This window comes from Salminus brasiliensis, chromosome 2, assembly GCF_030463535.1.
Source record: "Salminus brasiliensis chromosome 2, fSalBra1.hap2, whole genome shotgun sequence".
NCBI lineage: Eukaryota > Metazoa > Chordata > Actinopteri > Characiformes > Bryconidae > Salminus > Salminus brasiliensis.
Genome location: NC_132879.1, coordinates 52,508,113 through 52,530,233, shown reverse-complemented (window position 1 = coordinate 52,530,233; position 22,121 = coordinate 52,508,113). Strand labels below are relative to the sequence as shown.

General features: G+C 41.6%; 1 protein-coding gene across 1 annotated transcript in view; it reads right to left on the bottom strand.

Moving 5' to 3' along the window:
* Positions 1-182: 182 nt before the first annotated feature.
* cfap54 (cilia and flagella associated 54) overlaps positions 183-22,121 on the bottom strand; it is a 32,399-nt gene continuing 10,460 nt past the window's right edge. The window contains exons 22-69 of the mRNA XM_072673144.1: positions 21,406-21,498; positions 21,050-21,235; positions 20,813-20,958; positions 20,568-20,715; positions 20,238-20,393; positions 19,892-20,014; positions 19,601-19,729; positions 18,985-19,075; positions 18,225-18,320; positions 17,996-18,122; positions 17,810-17,906; positions 17,624-17,703; positions 17,161-17,367; positions 16,249-16,412; positions 15,759-15,946; positions 15,444-15,653; positions 14,640-14,821; positions 14,382-14,517; positions 13,875-13,989; positions 13,589-13,744; positions 13,121-13,321; positions 12,931-13,018; positions 12,671-12,841; positions 12,501-12,567; positions 12,082-12,267; positions 11,530-11,616; positions 11,267-11,386; positions 10,534-10,587; positions 10,298-10,448; positions 9,973-10,136; positions 9,608-9,759; positions 8,737-8,815; positions 8,250-8,412; positions 7,530-7,690; positions 7,156-7,302; positions 6,874-7,000; positions 5,858-6,022; positions 5,647-5,755; positions 4,753-4,870; positions 4,568-4,669; positions 4,325-4,451; positions 2,589-2,741; positions 2,028-2,197; positions 1,723-1,866; positions 1,495-1,601; positions 1,027-1,198; positions 608-691; positions 183-316 (exon numbers count right to left, since the gene is read on the bottom strand). Coding sequence (XP_072529245.1) covers positions 197-316; positions 608-691; positions 1,027-1,198; positions 1,495-1,601; positions 1,723-1,866; positions 2,028-2,197; positions 2,589-2,741; positions 4,325-4,451; positions 4,568-4,669; positions 4,753-4,870; positions 5,647-5,755; positions 5,858-6,022; positions 6,874-7,000; positions 7,156-7,302; positions 7,530-7,690; positions 8,250-8,412; positions 8,737-8,815; positions 9,608-9,759; positions 9,973-10,136; positions 10,298-10,448; positions 10,534-10,587; positions 11,267-11,386; positions 11,530-11,616; positions 12,082-12,267; positions 12,501-12,567; positions 12,671-12,841; positions 12,931-13,018; positions 13,121-13,321; positions 13,589-13,744; positions 13,875-13,989; positions 14,382-14,517; positions 14,640-14,821; positions 15,444-15,653; positions 15,759-15,946; positions 16,249-16,412; positions 17,161-17,367; positions 17,624-17,703; positions 17,810-17,906; positions 17,996-18,122; positions 18,225-18,320; positions 18,985-19,075; positions 19,601-19,729; positions 19,892-20,014; positions 20,238-20,393; positions 20,568-20,715; positions 20,813-20,958; positions 21,050-21,235; positions 21,406-21,498 — 6,519 coding nt within the window. The 3' untranslated portion in view covers positions 183-196. The remainder of the gene's footprint in view (positions 317-607; positions 692-1,026; positions 1,199-1,494; positions 1,602-1,722; positions 1,867-2,027; positions 2,198-2,588; positions 2,742-4,324; positions 4,452-4,567; positions 4,670-4,752; positions 4,871-5,646; positions 5,756-5,857; positions 6,023-6,873; positions 7,001-7,155; positions 7,303-7,529; positions 7,691-8,249; positions 8,413-8,736; positions 8,816-9,607; positions 9,760-9,972; positions 10,137-10,297; positions 10,449-10,533; positions 10,588-11,266; positions 11,387-11,529; positions 11,617-12,081; positions 12,268-12,500; positions 12,568-12,670; positions 12,842-12,930; positions 13,019-13,120; positions 13,322-13,588; positions 13,745-13,874; positions 13,990-14,381; positions 14,518-14,639; positions 14,822-15,443; positions 15,654-15,758; positions 15,947-16,248; positions 16,413-17,160; positions 17,368-17,623; positions 17,704-17,809; positions 17,907-17,995; positions 18,123-18,224; positions 18,321-18,984; positions 19,076-19,600; positions 19,730-19,891; positions 20,015-20,237; positions 20,394-20,567; positions 20,716-20,812; positions 20,959-21,049; positions 21,236-21,405; positions 21,499-22,121) is intronic.

Genomic DNA, 22,121 nt, shown 5'->3' with positions numbered 1-22,121 from the left:
GGCTTGAGAGGTGGCTTCCCGCCAATCAAGGGTATGTATGCTCACTGCCAGGAATGGGTTAAATGCAGAGGCTGCGCTGCTGTGCAAAGGTCATACAGGATGATCTTAATCTTAAGCCTAATCTTAAGTGAATACCCGGGGAGGATCAGATCTTTTCTGAAGTTTTATTTGGAGTGTTAGGGCTAGTATTGATGTGTCAAAGAAGAAGAGAGATCAGCCAGTCAATCAGGACCTTGTCCTCCAGGATGGCTCCTGTTGTGGGGTCGAAGCAGCGCTCCAAGTCACACAATGTCTGAACACTGGGCTCAAAGGGTACCTGAAGCAGAGGGACACAAACACTCCTTAGACCAGTGGTCCCCAACCCTGTTTCAGAAGGACCCCCTGCCCTGCACATTTCAATGTTTCCTGCTCTGATACACCACCTTCAGCTCAGTATGGGCTTGTTAATTAGCTGATCGGTGTAAACAGTAAAATATGCAGGCAGGGGGTCCTCCAGGCCTTCAAGGCTGCATCAGATGAAACACCCACAGATACACATACATAAAATGCTCTGATAATGATGTTTGTGTGAATGTGATGGCATGTGAAAGGTGCTGATGCTGCCTACCTCCGTGACGGGATGTGATTTTAACTCCGGCTTTAGCAGATTCCTTATCTCGGTACAAATATGCTTGGTCTTCTCCAGCAGCATCTAATAGCAACCACATGCACGTGTTATTCACTGCCAACAAACAAGTGACCAATGTTGCTTTTCCTTCTGATTCTGATTGCTTTTCCTTCTGATTCTGATTCTGCCAGCACAACAGCAGCTCTGCACATTATTTACCGGGCTCTAATTTCCGATTTGGCTCAGAAAGGGCTTAGTAACAACCTGATGACCTGAATTAGCTGGGAAAACCAGGGTAAACACTAAACTATACCTCACCAAATTTCTTTTTAATACATAGGTAGAGTGGTCTTGTAAATCAATGTTCTTGCAAACAGCATTTGTTCTGGGTCGTATGAGTGAAGACACACAGCACAGACCTGTTTCAGTGGGCTGAAGGTGTCGAATTTATCCAAGCTTTTGCTGCTGTTTTGAATCTCTTTTGTGGAGCTGAAGGAGGAGGTGGTGCTGGGAGTGGGTGAAGGAGACCAGGTCAAATCCCCTTTGGCCTCCATACATGCTGAGATTAGCTGGTCATGAAGAGTTTTCAACCTGCCAGCAGAGAGAGAGAGAGGACTGAAAAGTAGGCAACAGACTGGAATAAAACTGAAAACTTGTTCCAGCAAACAACTAGGAAACAATAACTGAACTGTGTTCACTAGAGTGAAGCTGATTTCACAGTTCTCATGAGCACTGTCCTGCCCTCTATCCCAAGTCAGTGGAGCATCAACATGATTTTGAAGCTGTTATTGTAAGGTAAAAATGCTAGATAGTGTTGCTTTAATATAATGTTGCCACTACAGCTACGACAATATAGCCTTTTTGATGAGATATTGGCTAATACTAACCTGTGTTCGGAGATTAGCCGCTGTCCAGCCTCTAACTCAGTGACAGCCACTGTGTTGGGATGCATGGCAGACAGTGGAGCTTTATTCAGTCCAAAGATGAGCACAATCTGTGAACGAAGAGAACAAGATCTCACCTCATGTCTTTAAACTTGTCATAATTCTCCCAGTTTGCAGTACTGAGAGCTACAGTGGGTGGATCAGGCAGAAAAACTTAAAAGTGCTTAATACTGTGTTGGGCGTCAATCTGTTGAGTTCCAGTGTGGGTCGATACCACTGGATGCACAGCTGCTGTTTGTCCACTGTGGCCCACGAGTACAGGTCTGACACTGGCTGCTCGGGCTGACTCTCGGACAGCTTCACATCAGGGGCCAACTGCTCACAAACACACAGCAGCAAAGAAATATACCTCCGTTTTAATGAAGACTTAAATCTGAAGAGATCATCCTGAGCTTCGTAGCTACTGAGTAACCACCCTGGGGGCAGCAGGAAGATCAAATACAGCACAGTGATCTGCATAGCATGTGTTAAACTACCTGTATAGACTGAGGGTCCAGGATGAGGGGAGCTGGAGGCTCCGGTACAGCACACTGCTCTCTGTAGGCTTCTAAGTGACAGCTGAAGAAAGTGTGTAGCTGAGCAAGTTTCAGAGACAGACTGGGGTCACCAGCTGCAGACTTCACACCCTCCACACTCTGCTCTGTCACTGGGCAAAACACACAACATGACCACACCATATGCACAGTGAATTATTATTGTACACACTTAAAAGTATAGGTTCTTAAAGTAACCAGTGTTGGTTCCCTTAGAAATGCAATGTTTTTTTAAGAACTTTAAAAGGTTCTTCACACTCACAAATCTCCATTATATCTCTAATATTATGGTTCTTTATGGAGCAAAAAATGGTTCTTCTGTGGCACTGCTCAAAGGACCAATAAAATACAAGCCATTAAATGCTAAAAATCAAACCACACCCTAAGGTAATAATGTTCATAGGAAATTCAGAAGCATGTAAACTGCAAATTTCTGTATAAATGCATCTTTAATTCATAAATCATGACAGAGGAGATGATGTGAAGAACACTGCCGTGTACTACCTGGCCGTATGGCTGTGCGCCTCAGGTTGAGCAGATGCGTGTGGTAGCGGGACAGGTGCACCCAGGTGAGCTGGTCATGATTCCTGCTGCTCGGATCACTATCTGTGTCTGGAGTAGGACTGTGACAGGATTGGACAGGATCCTTTGTACCCCCTGACATTCAATAGCACACATGCACACAGGGTTGTTTAGAGGACTTGTCAGGACAAGGTCACACAAAGTACACACATTGTTTAATATCTATGAAAATATTACAATAAATGCAAATAAACATTAATGTAGTAAAAAGGTGCACCGGCAGCACACCTGAATTACTCTAAGCTTCAACTCTCAGTAAGCAAAAAGAAATGGCTTTACTCTTTTAAGAAAGTGAAATGTAAGAGTCATTCCATGTAAACAGGGCCTTTTTAGTCTACAACATTTGGTGCTTTGTTTAAGAAACAGAAATGGAGAGATTTTTTAAAGCTGAAATATGAATTCTATAATTAACTTTTGTGCTGGGTTTGTTTTATTGTGGTGTTTTTTATAAAGGGTTTAAAGTATAAATATGTATAATTTAAAGTATAAAATAAATATTTAAATATATATACAGAAATACATGTGAGCAATCTGATCTAGCAAGGTTAAACATTAATATATATTTAGTAACTTTCAAGATGAATGTCTCTGGACAAAAAAAATATATTTCTTTTTTTATTATTTTTTATTTTTTTATTTTTTGTCCAGAGACATTCATCTTGAAAGTTACTAAATATATATTAATGTTTAACCTTGCTAGATCAGATTGCTCACATGTATTTCTGTTTCTACATAGTAATTTAACATTGCCCTGTTTGGTGAAGCAAAAACAAAGCAAACGAGAAACTAAAGAATTACAAACTAGAAAACAAAATCAACAAAACAAACAGACCATGAACAGACATGAACACATACATACACACAAGACGAGAAAAGGAACACTGAAACAAAGGGAATACTTAAACACAGACCAATAAGAAACACCTGAGATTAATAAGAGGAACAGAAGGAGGAACAGGTGGGAAAACTAATGACAAGGTGGGGACAAGACAAGGTGCTGAGGAGCACAGGGGGGAAACCAAATCAAAACAAAGTGACAGAAAACCACAAATAAAAAAACATGAAGTGTAATTATTTAATGGAGTCTTTGAATTTTGCTTACCACCCATCAATGTCAACAACATTTTTAGCCATAAATATAATGTTTTGTCACATTACATGACGTGACTAGTGACATCATTTAAATCCCCAGAGAGGCAGAGCTCCAAAGCTGATAAGTTTTATTTTTATCAATTAATTAGTTGTTGTCTCTCTCTATGACTGGGTCCATCGGGCATAACGTCCACCCAGTGACATAAAGAAATCATATCATGTTTAATCATATAACTGTTTAAAAACTGATGTCAAAAGGTCTAAGCTTAATTACAGGGAGCCTGGCAGCCAGCTTAGCCTGAAATGTTCAATCCTGTCAAGTTCTTTTCTGTGTTTTTCTGTGATTATTAATATTATTAATGAATAATTAACAATAATAAGTAATTATTATTATTATTTGTTAATTGGTTAATTATTGATACTTATTAAAATATACAGTATTAATTAACAGTATTATTTTGCATAAAAATATGCTTAGTGAGTGAGTTCCACATGATTTATATTACACAAAATATATTTACAAATAAATTAAATTGCTTTTAGTTGATTAAGTTTTCTAACTTTACCACATGGATGGAGTAAATCATTGGCAGCAAAGTCAGGAAGAGCTCTGATTGATGTAAGAGGAAGATGACCTCCCATGGAATTAGCAAAGCTACACAATTTGCTGCAACTGGTAATAGCCTCCACTGTCTGTAAAATACAATAACAAATAATATACAAATGAGCCACCAAACACTGACATTACTACAATGATTTTGTCTATAGGTATTATAATATCTGTGTATGTGTGTGTGTGTGTATCTCACCTTTGTTGCAGCTCTCAGACAAACCCAGAAGAGAAGTATTTGACTCTGACCCACAGTTGAGTTTTTGATCAGAGTAGACCTCACACGCTTTAAAGCTTGAGGCTAGAGAAAGTAAACAGAGTTATATAAACAATGATATCACTAATGAGCTGCCACATCATTATGTCCTTCTGTCTCATCATTACCTTGTTGTGTGAACTAGGAGGTGTTGAGGGTGGTGTTGGCTTGGCAAGAGCAGTCGTACCCTTTTGCCACTGCTGCAGGTACATTAGAGCCATCTCCATATAACACCTGTGAATTAACCTGAAACACACCCATACACAGATACACACACAAATATGAAACTACACACTGTATACCATGCTGTCTATATGTCCGAAAGTATGCAGACACCCCTTATTATTTGTAAATTCAGCTACTGCAAAGTACTGTCACAGCAGGTGCGGAATTGTGCACACAGAGCTTAGTATAATCTCCATAGTAAAGCATTGCCAACTGAATGGGACGCTCTGAAATAGCTGCACAAAGCATAAGGTGGCTAGAGTGGTATAAAGCCCCCCAAGCATTGAGCTGTGGAGCGGTGGGACTGCATTCTTTGCAGTGATTGAGCTCCGTCCAATATCTCTGGGATGAGCTAGCATGGAGTTTGTGATCCAAATCTAATCAATCAATGTCAGATCTTGACCTCATTGATGTTCTTGTGGCTGAATGTAAATAAACCTTAACAGCAGCTGTGTAAACACTTACCATAAAAGTAGAGTCTGCTACATGCAGGACAGGGGCATAATTTGGTAATTTGGGGTGATATAGTAGATGGGCAGGTGTCTACAAAGTTTTGGACATACATTGTGAGGACCTAATAGAGCTTACCTCAATCAGTGGGATTTGTTTTATAACACTACATTATATTCTAACCTCTACAATGACATGATTTGCATACTCATTTAATTAGAAAAATATATACATTTATATTTTGTTTATTTTAAAAGTATTAACCAATGTAAGCTCTGTCCAGTAAGGGAGTGCAGCGCCCACCCACATCCTACTAAATTCCACCTATGCTCACACTCATTACTCACTGCAGATTGTGGCTGTGAGAACGAGTGAGTGTGATGCTCTCCAGAAAGGTCTTCACTGCAGCCTGGTGCTGGAATGCATCCAGTGACATCAGGACTCGTTCCACCATTCCTGCAGAAACACAGACGACAACCCAGCATAAATGCTCACCAGCTACAGAGCAAAGAGAAGGACAGCTCTCCACTCCACAGGCTTTGTTCCAACCCTGCTCACCTTTGCAGTACAAGGTCTCAGCCTCCAGTTGCTGGTCCCTGCAGGCAGAGGTTTGGGAGATGATGAGGGCAGACTGCAGCACCTCCTGAGCAGAGATCCAGGGCTTTGAATGGTCTTTACTCTCCTCTAAGGAACTGTTCATGGCCTCCAGTGCCAAAATGTGACCTGGAGGAGCAATTACAATCAATTCATCATGGTGGATGTCAGACATAACATACAGTGATCAATGTAAAGAATGAATAAAAGACATGTACAACATTTTCTCTTTAATTTACATTGAATTATTGATATTTGATATGGCTGATATTTGTATTACAATCCATTGAAAAGTTTAATTAATGCAAGACGGCTTAGTGGGCTGCCTAGAAGAGGCAATTTTAGCTTGCTGACTGGAGATTGACAGACTAATGAACCTTGTTGAACCTTATAGAAGAGACATTTCGTAAACTGACAGTCTGGGCACTATATTTTGCCACAGAGCAAGCATATGTGCTGTTGAGGAGATATAATATATGCTGGCCTCGTACAGTATTGTTACTGAGGTGTTGGCAGTGCTACTGCGCCAGCCACGTCCAGCATCACTACTGTGTCATTAGCACTGCTATCGCAGTGTAAGCAATGCATATTGCAGTGTTAGAATTGCTATTGTGCCTCGCCCAGCATCACTACCACAGTGTTACTTACAAGCAATTTGTAAACTCCTGGGCCCTTCACATCTAAAAAATAGTACCTTTGTGGTCTACGTCTTAAGGATCTAAGGGCAAGGCTTGAGTCTTTGACTAGGCAGGGTCACATGAAATGGTATATGAAGCATGAAGCAAGAGATCATATCATGCAAGAGATCAAGTCAGAGAACTTTTATTTCAAAATAAATAAAAAGCAGTTAATTTGGGTCCCAAACTCCCTGTTGTTAAATTGCCCCTGATGTTTCTACACAGTCGGTGGTGGTCCAGCAAAACTAGGCTTGCCTGGATTTTCTTGTTTAGATATTTTCCTGTTTTTTATTTTCTGCTTACCCAAGCGCATGGTTGTCCTGGCCAGTAGAGGGAGCTGTGTGTGGTATATATTCCTTAAACCTAGAGTGGAGTGCAGCTCTAGCCCTCCCCCTGCTTTTAGCACTATACTCTCCCCCAGAGTACACAGCTTTAAAAAGAAAGAGATAAATATTAACGTCTCTGTATTCACACAAGAATAACATCTAGCCAATTGCAACAACATCTAATATGTGAACGTAATTCTGAGCAATAGATCCATAGTGTGCTAATGTAACAGTGTCAGAGTGGACAGTGAGTACTGACCTGCTGCTGCAGTAGTTTCTGAGTGAGCAGATAGAGCGACTGACTGCCCGAGCGTCTAAGTTCACTCAGCAGCAAAGTAGCCTTAGCAAGGGCCAGACCAGACCGTAGAGAAAGAGAATTACGGCCAGAGAGCAGATTTACTACTTCCTAAAATACATGCACAGATAGTAGATTAAAAGTAGATAATGTACAACATTTATAATGTAATCAATAAAAATTGAATCATCATCATTAACCCCTTAAACCTTAGGCTTATTATTCAATTATCAATCTTACAACTAAACGTTTTTGAATTAAAGCATTTAGTTACAAGACCCTCCAGACTGGTCCTTAAAGTTAAAGGGGTTAATCTGAACAGAAATGTTAATGGTTGCCTGCAGAACGGAGGCGCTCTCCTCAGGAGGTTTTCCACAATGAGTGTTTAGCGTAGCTTCCTCCAGAAGCAGCAGGGCCTGGGTGTCAGGGTCTCCCCAGGCTTCAGCCTCAGCAAGGCCCTCTTTTAGCAGCCTGCCTGCCTGCACACTGCTGTCCACACCTACATGTACACACACAAACACATAGACACACACACAGCTAATGCTATATTACAACTCACAACAAAATATACACTACACTAATGCTCTTGTTTCTGAATGCAATCAAATTCTCACAGCAATGCTCAAAAATGTATGAGAAAGTCTTATCTGGACAGCAGAGACAGTTACTCCAACAAAAGCATGATAAACTCTTTTTTATACTCTTGATTTTAGTAGAAACAATGAATGAGCAGGTGTCCCAATAGTTTTGCCCATACAGTGTATCAAAGGCTAGCAGTCCCAGTCGCGGACAGTGACAGTGTTTTGTGTCAAATCAGGTCAAGGACATTCACCTGACAGCCATTATTATGGGTTTGAGTCTCAGAACAGGAAATGTGGGTAGTTCTCAATAAATACAGCCCTGAAAACTGCAGCATTCTTATGTATCTATTTAATTAATACATATCCATTTAATTAAAAAAGATTCAGAGCCTCAGAATTGGAGAGGAGCCAACAATGAACATAAAAGACTATCACAACCATATTGTGCTGGTTTGTATTTCAGAACGCCTTGCAAACCTGGGATGACAGCAGTCCCAGGGACATGAGCTGTGAAGCTCTGGACCACAGTCAGTCTGCAACGCAGCCAGAAGGAGCGACCCATGCGCTCTATGGCCTCCACACCAGCTGGCATGTCCCTCAGCTGCTGGTCAGCAGCAGGGTCTGACTCTTGCAGGCCTGTCTGTACATAAATGACAACAGACTCAAAAAAAACCTTCCATGAAATGTTTACTATGGCAACATTGTCTATAACAACATAAACATAATGCTCTAAGCAATGCACACAATGCACAACTAGTAGTAAACATCTGTGAAAATACAATATATATATATATATATATATATATATATATATATATATATATATATATATATATATATTTCTTGGATAGTGATCTTATGCATCTCAAATTACTTGTAAATATGTAGGAAGCTGCTAAATCTGTGAAGGCTAGACAGACATTATTTGGTGCAAGATGTCCCTAATGGCAGAATGGTAACGTACCTGCAGTTGAGGTGGATTCTTGCTTTGCAACAGAGGAGACTCCTGTAGTAGCCTCAGGGCAGACACAGCCAGGTCGGCACTACAGGAGAGGAAAGGGGTACTTTAAAGCACTTTACAGTCAGGATAATTTAGTTTGTTCTCATTAGGAAGGTTTTCTATGTTTCACTGGTGGTTCACTTTTGTAATAAGAATGAATTCCGCCCTGCGGACGCCCAGGCGCCGCCTTAGGGTGCACTCCATCCAATTAGTACACACTGTATCGTATGAGTAACTTACTCTTCGGTTATGGGATGTAACCACTGGGAAGAGGCCTACTCCTTTGGATAGGCTGCAAGGGTGTTTGTACTATGAAAGGCATTATGAAGTAGCGCAGGTGCACTGCGGAACCATGCTATTATGGTCTACATATCAGAATATAAGGATATAATGCATCCATGTTCACTTATATTAAATGTATGCTTTATAATGTATTGGCAATATGTTGAAACACGTCTATTATAGCTGTTTTAAGTCAATTAATGAATTATATAACTAGGTTTTCTTGAGGGTGCTGTTATCAACCACTGGAATTAAGGGTCAAGGGAAGACTTGGTGCTTGGTGGGAGCGGTTGGCCCCCGCCCTTGTCCACGCAGAGTTCCTCATTTTGTTAAAGATATAAGGGACAGGTTTCCCCCTTTTCTGGTGAGAGTCGGCTGCTTGGAGCTCTGTGGTTTACTGAGACAGCTGTCACTTACCAGGATCGATAAAGGGACCTTTTTATACGAAACCTCTGGTGTGGAACCTGAGTTATTTGACGATCCTCCCTTTGATTCAAAATTTCACAAAACACTTTTAGTACACATACACAAACAGAGTGAACCCTATTTTTACCTATAGGCAGCTTTGCCCTGCTGCAGGCTGAGGCTGGACAGCAGCAGTCTGGTTTCCACAGCCAGCTCCAGCTCCTCAGGGTCTGTATGGGTGTTCTGAAGAGCAAGGAGCTGAGAGCTCAACTGGGTGGAGGCCTCTCTCATCACTAAAGCCTGCAGTGGAACATAAGTCAAACATAAGTCAAAGTAAATACAGATGTTAACCATGTAAGTAACCATGTAAATGATGTACTGAGTGTTGTTAGAGTTATGATTGATATGGTTATGGTTATGATTGAGTCTGTAATGATTCCAGCATGTCTAGCTTGTCTATATAAAATATGCCTTTTAATAGAATAAAAGCTTGTAATATATTATATTAGGCACCTTGACTTGGCCCAGAGTGAGCTTGTCCTTCTGTGAGCCTAGCTGCAGGCCTTTAGGGACCCAGCTCTCTGTGGTGGGGCTGCTGCAGGGAGTTTCCTCCTTGCTGGGGTTTGGTGGGCCAGGAGCGCTCGTCACACTGCATCTCTCCATAGACTCCAACATCTCTGTGTGATTGCACACATGCATATGTATTGGCTGGCTGTAATCTTCACCATACCCTTCATCAGTCTTTTAAATTGATCATGTTTGTTGTTTCAGATCTACTCAGTTCTGATGTTTGCTTAAAAAAACAGTTCCTTTCTTTACAGGAATCAGGGTGCAGTACCTGGTGAAACTGGCTCATGCAGGTCATGAATTGTGCTGCACAAGGCTGTGATGAGTTGAATTCTAACCAGAAGGAGTCGGCGGGTCAAATTGGTACCATACAGCGACATGACATCTTCACTGGGTCTCTTGTTCACTACTTCCTCCAGAGTCTGGGGAGGAGAAAATAAGCATGTTCCACAGCAAAAGCAAATGGTTCCCAGGTTAATAATAAAAAACATCACAAAAGATTCTTACCTGGAGATTTGAAGGATCCATTAGAGGCCTACAGTTTCTAAATATCTTCTGTGCCTGAAAACACAGCATACAGTTAAATCAGAGGATACATTATTCAAGCTGTTATGAGGAACGTATTTTCTGGTGGTAAAGCAGTGGGTTGACATTACGGCCCAAAGACATGTTCAGGGCTGCTTCTTTAACAAGGGACAAAAGCACTGAATTAAATGAGGAACCAGGACTCTTGAAAGAATTAAGGCTCTCCAGCCAGTTCAAAAGGAACTCTGAAAGGGGTCAGAGGCCACAGACTAGAGAGACTTGTCTTTTAGCCTATTAGTAAGTAAGTCAGAATAGTCTACACTGCAGTTTAGTCTTTGCTGTTGTTTGGTCTCGCTTTGTGTCACTAGGGTTCTCCTTGGTTTCCCAGCCAAGGTGTCTCGGCACATCCCGAGGCTGCTCCAATGTGGGAATGGAGAATGCGGGCATGTCCCATTGTGTACAGGTCCTCTGCCTAGGAGCCGAGTGAGTCCCAAGAGAATGCTGGTTTGTCTTTCTGGGGTTGAGTTTGGCTTTCCAAGCGGACTGCATTTGCCCAACCCCCAGGTCGATGTCACAATGTGTATATATACAAACATACTGAAGATGGCATTACCTTTAACACCTTTATAGTCTCTAAACAAGTTCAATGAGCAACCCTGTAAATAGACATACTTCTTCATGAGACAAAAAGATGTCTTGTTCAACAGTGTTATACCCCTGTCTCTCCTCCTCTACTGTAGCTGCTGTGAAGCAGAGGGGCGTCTTCCCCCGAAGTCAGAATGTGTATCTCTCTTACTGCCTCAGCAAACAAGCACAGCTCTGTCAACACCTTCACCTGCACACAAAACCAGAGGACATATTGTACAAGCAGACTGTTCCAATAACACCTTCCACACAGTTTGCCTAGCCAGGAGGCTAGTTTTAAAATAATCAATAATGAAAAAAAGAGATGCACTGCGCTGGCACACTCTTACACACCTTCAGTATTCTGCAGCCTACAGTGAGGTGTGGGTCTCGACACACCTTGCTGGCTATATATTGGTAAAGAGCAAGCAGAGGAAGAGCCTGAAACCAGACAGAGAAACAGAATACATGAACAAACTGGATTTCTGTGTAAAATACCAAATAATACTAATTCATTAATCAAATGTGATATCGATTTGTTTTATTAAATAATTATTTTAGGATATTGTCACCATTATGCAAATATTTGTTTTTCCATTTTTGCTGTTTTGTTCATTTTTGGTCAATTTGGTCAGTTGCCCTGTGTTCTGTTATTTTTTTGCAGATTTTTCACTCATTTTCTCCCTAATTTGAGCCACCAATTACCCAACCTCAACCAATCAGATAAATGTTGAATTTATGTTATTAAAATGGATTTTGTGAGAAAATTAGATTTGGGCCACTTAATCTGTGTGAACAAAGCCAAAGTCACTTCAGAGTACATTTCCAAGTGCATTTTTTTTATTTCTTAAGTGTCACTGTATATGTGTGTGTGTGTGTGTGTGTGTGTGTGTGTGGCTCTAGTACTGTGAGGTGATGTCCTGAGGTGTACAGCCAGTGACACAAGAAACTCAGACTGGCCACAGCACTGGCAGCAATGCCCCACTCCTGCTCTGAAAAGACATCCAAACCAGGGATCAGCTCTGTCTTCAGTGAGTAAGAAGAGTACTCCAGATCGTTACCAGGATGAGGGAGCGAAGCCTTCAGAAGACACTATACAACACACATACATACAGTCACATACATACATCACAGTAGTTGCAGAATAAATTACAGTAGTAACTGAATAATAGGCCTTAATATAAATAACTGAATAATAACCCCAGGGTTCAACAGGATGCAATATATAATTCCTACAAGATTCCTTCCTAGCTCAGATCATATGTCAAAGCTGAGAATATCTTGTTTCCTTGCTTGTTTTCCTTTTACCTTGAAGAGTCATTTACCTTGAAGAGTTTGGCAGCAAAGAGACAGCATTTTGTACGTTGGCTGATGTCAGATATCAAGATGTACCTGTAGACAGTAGCAAAGCAACAGTATGATCATATTACTAAGTTGCAACTGACACGAAAGCTTATGAAACCATCATATCGTTGTCAGATTTAATTTAACATACTGAGCAATCTTGGCAGACAGCAATGCTCCCTGCAGACAGCCCCATATCCCAGCATGCCTAATGGGCTCTTGAGAGGAGCTGCTGGCCCAAGAATCTCCATCCCATGATTCCAGTGCTCCAGTGCACTGCAGGGCACAGTCCAGAGCCTTGCTCCAGTGCGAATGAGCGGCCCTACATCACACATATAGGGCATTATCGGTAATGGGTTCATTAATGGGATATATGAGAATTTAAAGCAACAACTACATAAAAATACATACTTTTGATTTCCATTGTAGAAATGCAGATTTCCAAGATCATGTAGGGCTTGAACCTGGAGTGCACTGTATTTATTTGCTTGAAGGTATTCTGCATTAGCGAAAAAGAGGAATAGTTTGTCGCTGGCTTAGCAATTATGAAATACCTTCAACCAAAGAAAGTATGAAATGGGTCTGTGTAGGGTATTCTCACTGATAGAGCTGGTGTAGGAAGAGAGGACAGTCTGGATGTGGGAAGGAGGCAGCGGGGAGCTGAACACAGAACCCACAGAGCTGAAGTCTTCATTGGTCAGGTCTGGAGGACTGATGAATGGTGCAGTGGTGGCTGCTATGCTAAACTCCACTTTTCCCTGTGAGTCACTGTGGAACTCCTTCCAGAATGGCACATCCATTGCTAGAGAAACATCACATTAAAGATCTTACAATGTGGAGACAGTAAATAGGCACCATGAGGCACCATAAAATTCACAGGAGGAGCCCAAAATGTTACCAAGCAAGTGTCTTAACATAACATAACATAACATAGCCATATAACTATAAATATATACAAGCACTGCTACCTAAACATGGATGCTGTCAAACCTCTGATTTTAAGACTGTGTGAGGGACTCTGAATGGGAGTCTGGTGAACACAGTACACAGAACAGTGTGAGGGACTCACAGTGCTGTGTGTCAGCCAGCAGAAGCAGGAGCAGTGTGCGGCTGTGCTGAAAAGCACGCAGTGTGTGACGTCTTTCAGCCATCGTTTCTCTGAAACAGCGCAGTGTGTCTTCAACGTCCAGTGGCACACACACAACACACATGGCTCTTTTCACCTCTGTGCAGAATGATAATGAACATTACTGACACATATACACGCACACACACAGTAACAGCACACTCTGAATGAAAGCCTTTCACATATTACAGACACTATTATGCTGTTAGCATGTCAGGTCACGCCATACCTGCCAGCTCTAGAGGCTCTGGGCTTGCGCTGCTTGCTGCACCTTTATGCTGGATCTGTGTGCTGGAGGACCACTGTAGGAACAGCTGCTTGCCTGCATAGTTTCTACAGGTGATCTATGGACCAATGACAAACACACAGCACAAATTCAGTGTATATTGAATGGACAGCAATTTACCACTATGTGTTACCCCCTTTAAGCCTCCAAAACGGGCCCACATTTTAGTTCCTGACTTTTATAACAGCATACTTTGTATGTTGAAGGCCCTTTACCCTCTCTGCTCCCCGGGCGCTGGAGTTGGCTGCCCACCGCTCTGGGTGTGTGTGTGTACTCACTGCCCCTAACTCACTAGTGTGTGTGAGTGTGTGTTCACTACCACAGATGGGTTAAATGCAGAGGACCCATTTCGCTGTACAGTGCACACTGTACAGTGACAAATACGTGCACCTTTACCTTTACCTTTAATGATAAGAATAGTATTTAAACAGTTCACCACTTTATGTTCACCTTCTCTCCAGTGGCTGTTTCTGTGTGGATGAAGTGAGGTTGAGGGACTGGGGGACCTCCAAAGTAGTTGATTCTTTCCAGCAGTCTCCTCTGAGCATGTACCAATACAGGGGTTATCATATGAGTGTAGTGCTCCCTGAAATACAGCCAACAAGAAGGGCAGCTTATAATACCAAAATAATGAGACTTATTTAAAACTTCTATTTTGACAAATAAACAGAAAGGATTTTACTGCTACCTCTACCACTACAAACTCACCGTGTATAGGAGTTGTAGAGGAAAGCAAGGTGGGCAAGAGTTTCCCACTTGCCCTGGTGGTAGAGGAGCTCCAGGGTGTGTAACACCAAGTTCTTCAGCCAGCGCAGGTCCCTCAGCACCCCATCACCCAGTGACCTGGCCTCCATGTCTTCCTCATCTTCCTCATCGTACACTTTCCATTTCTATACACAGATGAACAGGTGACAGTAGTGAGACGTTGTGGCATGGACTGCATTAGATGACTTGAAGGTGTTCATTATAGAGGTACTCTGTACCATTTGCAGGAGTCTACTTTTCTCTCAAGCATAAATGGCTAAGGGAAACCACTTTCGTTGAGAGGCACTCAATATGCGAGAAGGCCATTCTCTGTACACCTTTATTACGGTGGCCCTAGAGCATTCAATGTAGTTAACGGTTTCCGAGATGCTACCACCCTTCGCCTGGTACCCTGTTACGACTTTAGGGCTTTAGTCAAATGGATGGACTCATATATTGATTGCCTCCCAACGGGCCGTTGATGCTAGAAGGGAATTTCGGCTCTGGTGAATGGTACAGAGCAATCGATGTGCCAGTGTGGACCAGTTAACATACATCTACCTTCACCTAATACAGTTCATGCCATATGTCTTGCTAGTGTGATTTGAGCCAAGGCTGGTTATTCCCACTATTACGTAGGTGGTCATAATACGTTAATATGACTGTGTGTGTGTGTAAATATATATTGATAGATACACACACACATGGAAAAATATTTACATTACAAATATTACACAAGAGATTTCTGGCTATCTTGCATAGCTCTACCTGTAGCCTCGCCATCATGTCCATGAGCAGGTCTGAAGCCAGTACCAGCAGGGGTGTGAACACTGTGTAGAACTGGTCCAGAGTCAGGTTGCTGGGGGATTCAGACATTTGGCCACACTCTACCAGCAATACTATGGTGCTTAACTGGTCCCACAAAATCCCACACACCCACTGCAAAGACATCCAAAGGCCTGCACGATGGGCCAGCACCTGCACGTAAGTCCATAAAACAGGATTTTTTAATGAACTTCTTTTGACTGTGTGCAGGCATTCGTATTTGCCTTGAGTCTGAACAACATGCATGTATGTGCATACCATGGCTCTCCGGAGGTGTACTGAGGCCTTGCAGAGAGTGTCCAGTGGTTGAGAGACCTTGCGTGGTGTCGGGGTGACTGCCACTGTCGGCTCACTGACAGCTGAGTCATTAGTCAGGTGTGTGCGTGGTGTGTCCACCTCACTGTCCACTTCATCCTCCCCAGATTCCTCCCCAGCGATGTTTGGTGCTGCTTACATTTATATTACATATATTACAGGCAAAGACAAAGGAGCTTGTGTATCAACTGATGACATCTATAATTTAGCAATTCTTCAGGTCAAGGATTTCAATATTTTAATTATTTCTATGTTGTTAGATACTGGAAACACCTACTAGAGACTTTAGAGCCAGAACACTGGCTAACACATGGGACTCATATTTTTTGTTATTCATGAAGAGTTTTAAGAGACTGATCTGCTCTAGAAAAAGATCTGTCTTAAAGCCAGTTCACCCTACTGTATGAAAGTTAGACTGTGTTGTTTTACCCACCCTGGCTGGTGTCTTTGGCTTTGTGAATGGGTTTAGGCTGAGGCATGGCTTTAGGGGTTGGCAAGCTTAGTTCAGGAGGTCTGATGTGTTGAGGAACATTCTTCCATTTCACAAGTGTTCCAGTATGTGCCAAGGAGAAGAAGAGTAGAGGCATTTTGTTGTAGCTATAGATCAAAAATACAAAAAAGAACAATCTTTAAAATGATGCCATTTGAGAAGATGATTCACTGCAGGTGAAGTCTGATAAGAACAAAAACAGGATGTTCCTACAATCAAATATCAAAGTCTGCAGCAAAAATAAATGGTTCAGTTAAAGTACAACAAGCTTTGAGAATACATTATATGTCCAAATGTTTGTGAACACCACTTCTAATGAATGCATTCAGCTATGCACCCATTGACTCAGATGAGCTAATTCACACACACAGCTTGCCAATTCTCTGAAGATAAGTATTGCCAATCTACAGCATAAGATTTGTTTTATCTGGAGCAGGAAAAAAGGAAAAACTCCCTCAGATCGAGAGGAAAAAACCTCAAGAGGAACCAAGACTCAAAAAGGAAACCATACTGCTCTGGTTGACACTGGATATTAGAACAAATAAATAACAAATAATGTGACATCAAGCCATAAATGATGAAAATGTGGCAGCCATTTAAGATGTTGCTGAATGCAATCATATCCACACAGCAAGGCTAGTTAAATCTAGTAAAAAGCCTTCCCTGCCCAGCACAGAACAGAATAAGTTAAAAGTTATATATATCCTTGATTTTAGGAGAAACAATGAATGAGCAGGTGTCCCAATACTTTTGTCCATATAGTGTATTAAAAATCTCTATTTGTAATTATACAGTGTATAGCATGAGTGTAAGTTTAAAAATGAATCCTGTGGTATAGTGTTACTGCTACTGTACCACTGCTGGGGAGCTGTTCTAGATTGGGTCTGCAGGCTCTTCCTCAGTAGACCCAGATGGGCCTGGGCCAGGACGAGGTTGATGTGGCAGCGCCATAGCAACTCCTCCGAGCACACCTGCCTCATCCTCCTCTGTCGCTTTCTTATCAAAGAAGCCAGATGCTTCCGTAGGGTTTCCATCGCCTTGCCCTCTTTTCCACGCCACAGGCTGCATCAATATAAAAAGAGAAAACTTTAAATACAGGCTGTAAAAAAACACAAACAAATAAAACATAAACAGTACAAAATGACACAATTTCACCCTTCATCCCCAAATGTAGTCAATCATCAAAGACTAAAATTAAAAAAGCATAATAAAAAAAAATAAAAATAAACTTAAAGAATGAACCCTTCTGTGAAATGTCCACATTTGGGCTGAAGCGAAAATTGTGTACATCTCTGAATTTGATCACTTCAAAGCTTACTTCTCAAAGGGTTGGGTTCCTTGTCCAGATAACTTTTGCAACTCTTTCTTTTTTTTATCACTCCGAACATTGCTGACCTTCTGTTTTTTGGTAAAAACATAACCAGCAGAAGCGTTACAGCAGGATGCAGGTGTATGTACTACATGTCTTCATTACTGTGCATGTAAGTGGTCTTAATGGTCTTACTTTATTGCTATACTCTATAACAGATGATGTGAACTTCTTCAGATCTTTCCTCATTTGCTCTTGAGGCTTCTTCGGGGCTGGCAAGCCTTCATCTCGCCTGGTCATAAAACACACATTTAAGGCACATACTTACATGATCACATTGTGCACCTACAAACTGGCATAAACACAAAAACACACACAAACCTGTTTAGCCAACTGAAGATCTCCTGTCCCCACTGTGGCAACAGCTCCAGCTGATCTTCCTGCAAGGCCTTTTGCATAAGGAGCCCAGCAAACTTCATGAAGCAAGAATTCCATTTAAACTTCATCACTGTTGGAGTTCACAAAATATATATGCGTACACAAATTACAGTCTTTACAGCGTATGAGTGAGTGCAGTCCAGTCTCTGGTGTATTTAGCTGTTCAGCATACCATCTTTGAAGGCACTTCTGAGAGAGCTCTGACTAATGACCATGTGAAGAACCACAGGGTCTTCATTTCCAGTGAGCTCAGGACCATGTGAATCTGCTGCTTGAAGAAAAAATAAAAGACACTGATACTAGAGACCTGATTTAACACACAATAATAATTTATTGATCATAACAATGTTTAAATGTTTATGTGAAAATAGGGCAAATCTGTCCCTAAGATGTCAGAATGACCCCTAAGCCTGAGGGTCATTCTGTCAAGAAACAGACCAAACACAGACATTCACAGATGAGAATGTAAAGACTCTTCACACTGAATTGCATGTATTCATAGAACTATGTTCATACATGGAACCTGACATAGTATTATACTGTTGTAGCTCATCTGCCTCAGGGTTGCCTTGACACTCACTAGATGAGTTTTCATTATTACACCATTCTGAGTAGCTCTAAAGACTGTTGTGTTGAAAATCCCTGGAGATCAGCGGCTATAGAAATACTCAAACCCACCTAATTGGCACCAACAATCATGTCATGCTCATTTGCCCCCCATTCTGATGGTTGACGTGAACACTACCTGAAGCTGCTGCTCCAAATATGCATGATTTTATGCCTTGTATGGCTTGTATGCTTACATGTGATTGGCAAAGTACATGATTGCATGAATAAGTAGGTGAACAGGTCTCCTGGATAATATGCTCAGAGAGTGTGTGTGTACGCCTGATTGGAGACAGAATGTCTCTCTCTGACAGCTTGCTTTATACCTGCTGTACTTCCTGCTTCTTTGTTCTTTAAGATGCTACATTCCAAAGCCTTCAGTTCCTCCTCATAAGCCTTCTTCTGGAGTTTCTTTACCTGAGATAAACATCAATACAAACATTACCAATTCACTACAAAAAGTGTTTTATATACACTGTACAATATATGTCCAAATGTTTGTGGACATCCATTCTAATTAATGCATTCAGCTACATTGCTGACACAGATGTGCAAATGTGCACACACACAGCTTGTCTAGTCCATGTAGGAGGCATTGCCAGCAAAACATGAGTCTCAGGAGCAGATAAACATGAACCTATTGGCACCATGCTGCCTAATGCCAGATATGGGCTAGAGGGGCATAAAGCCCCCCAGCATTGATCTGTGGAGCAGTGGAACTATGTTTTCTGGAATGATGGTGCCCCATCCAATCCTTTTGGGATGAGCTGAGTTGGGGATGAGATGGGGTGGTAAACATCCAACATACTGACCTCACTAACACTCATGTGTCTGAATACAATCAAATCCTTACAGTAATACTTCAAAATCTAATAAAAAAAAAGAGTCCAGATAGTGTAGGCTGATAAAAATACTACCTGGAAATTGGAAAAGAATACTCACCCCATTCTGTTCTAGCAGTAGAGGCCTGCCAGAGGGCTGCTGGGGGCCTTCAGTGATCTCCTGTAGGAGTTTCCTACCCTTTTCGATCACTGAAGATGCCATTTGGTACTTCTTCAAGGTCCCCAAACCCTGCATTCAAAACAGGGTGATGTTAAAGACACAGACTGTCTGTGTAAAGAATTTCAGGCATGCAATCCCAGCCTTTGTGAGTTTTGCAATGGATTTCATTTGCAATAGCATACAATACGGAGTACAAAAAGGAGTTTGTGCATGCTGGTTATGTAGTCTCACCTTAGCTACGTAATGTGTGATACAGGCCACCATATGCTGCAATGATTCAGCAGTTGCAGCAGGCCGCTTCTGCTTAAGGACTGCTGGATTCTCCTGCAGCACGTTCAGACACTTCAGCAACACCTAAAACAAGCAGAAGAACCATGTGGGGTCCATTAATACTGATTAATATTACAGGTAAAGCTTTTGACCTATACACAGCTGTGGTTCTTCTATGGAAAGTCTAGACAAGGAGATGAGGAGCACTAGGCCATGTAAGGGATGCATTTCTCTAAGAAGAACAACCAAACCTGTTCACAGAGAAGCATAGTAGAAAGCAGGGATTCATTAACTCAAAAACAGACACCTGAATCACAGCATCTGAAGGAATCTGATAGTAGATTAGAGGTGCCAGGAGGTCGTAGCAGTTCACTACAGCCTGCAGGACGGCGCTACCGTCATTGAGATGCAGAGCCAGATCTATGGCCACCAGCATCCTCTCACACTGTGCAAGTCTGGCCATCTGAAAAGGAAGTGATCAGAACTTCATCATGAACATAAATGACAAAGATTAAAGCTGCTCTACAAATATTCTGTCCATTAACACTTAGACAATAATTAAAGAACATCTAGGCAAGTTTTTTATGCAGCTTTAAATACTTTTAAATACTTTTAGGTTTCTTATTTTATTACTAACCTGTCCCCAGATTAACAAGCTTCCATCACAGTGAGAGTCACAACATAGTGCCCTCTCTTGGACATGGATGTCGTTCTGTATGAAGATGGTCGAGATAAAATACTGCTGCAGAAGTGGAGAGGAAAGCTGCAGGATCTCTGGGCGCAGCCTTTAGGAAAGAAAATACAAGTCTGGCATATTTTTTTAACCTATAAGAACAAAATAAAAAAGCTAAAGTTCTTAAAGAATCAATAAACTTTTTTAACCTTGTCTGCACAAGCCCCACATGACCCTTCCCATTTATTGGCTCCAGAGAGCCTCCAGGGTCTGAGGCTGAGCTCATGGTAAAGTGGCTCCAAAGCTCACTGCAAGCTTTCTTGGCTAGTGCATACTGGCCAGTTTGGTAAGCCACCTGAAACAGAGAGATTAACGGATTGTGGGTCTTGATATTGTTTGTCAAAGCAAGTGCACTTTGTATCTAAAGATTGACTTTAGGCACTTACCTGAGCCAGGTGAGCCCAAGTTGTCAAAAGAGGCAGGGGCAAGGAGGCAAGCAGGGGTTTGGTGGCTTTTCCAATGGTTTTGCCAACTAGGTTACCCTGAGCATCGTATGCAGCCACAGCAAAGATGTACTTCTGATTTGGCTCCAGCCCACTTACACAGAACAGACGTTCACCTCTGGAAGGAATCTGATTGAGTAAAAAAATAGCTTTGTTTCTTCTTTCTTGGAAATAAATGCATGATTTCCCAACTCTGGAGTGGTGTAACTGTCTAACTGCTAACAACCCCCATAGTCTCCAACCTACAGTGCACTGAGAATTCAGAGGGAAAAAAATGAGGTAAATAATGAAAGGCTTACTGTATCGCCAGTGCCAGGCAGGTGGCTGTCTCCAATACGCACATTCAAATTGTGACCATCTACTTCTTTGCCGTAAATACGATACCAGCAAACCTGCAACAAGAATGAAGTACAAACAGAAATGTTTATTTTAGCCAAAGACTACCAACGTTTTACCACAGCTGAAAAATATTAGTCTGATAAATATGAGTCCACAAGTGTTCACAACATTTAAGGTAAAAGCACAACAAAATGGAAACAATGGCAATGTTCACACAGTGGGAATAGTGGCCCAAATCTGATGTTTCACAAAATCTTTTTAATGTGATATCCTACGCTCGTCTAAACAGTTCATGCTCCTAAACTGATACGCTAAAAATGTGCTAAAGATTTTCATCTTCGCCAGCATCACAAGGAGTTCCAGTGGCGTTTGAGTTATTCAGCCACAGTCACTTCTTTGGTTTGCATTCTTGATTTCTTTAAACATGTTTTTAAAGCTTTTTATTCTTCCTTTGACGATGCAGCAGCAAATGTCTGCGGCCGCGCTTGACCATTTCTTTAGGAATGGTTGTGGAGTGGCTGAGATATGTACTTTCTAATTTATTTATGCCACATGTTGGAAATGCATTGGATTTTAACACCACAAGTGTCCAAAACTGGAATTGAAAATTCAGTTTTAGATTCAGTGTTTTTGTTTTTGTGTTGTTTGTTTACATTGCCTCTCAAATAACACGTCG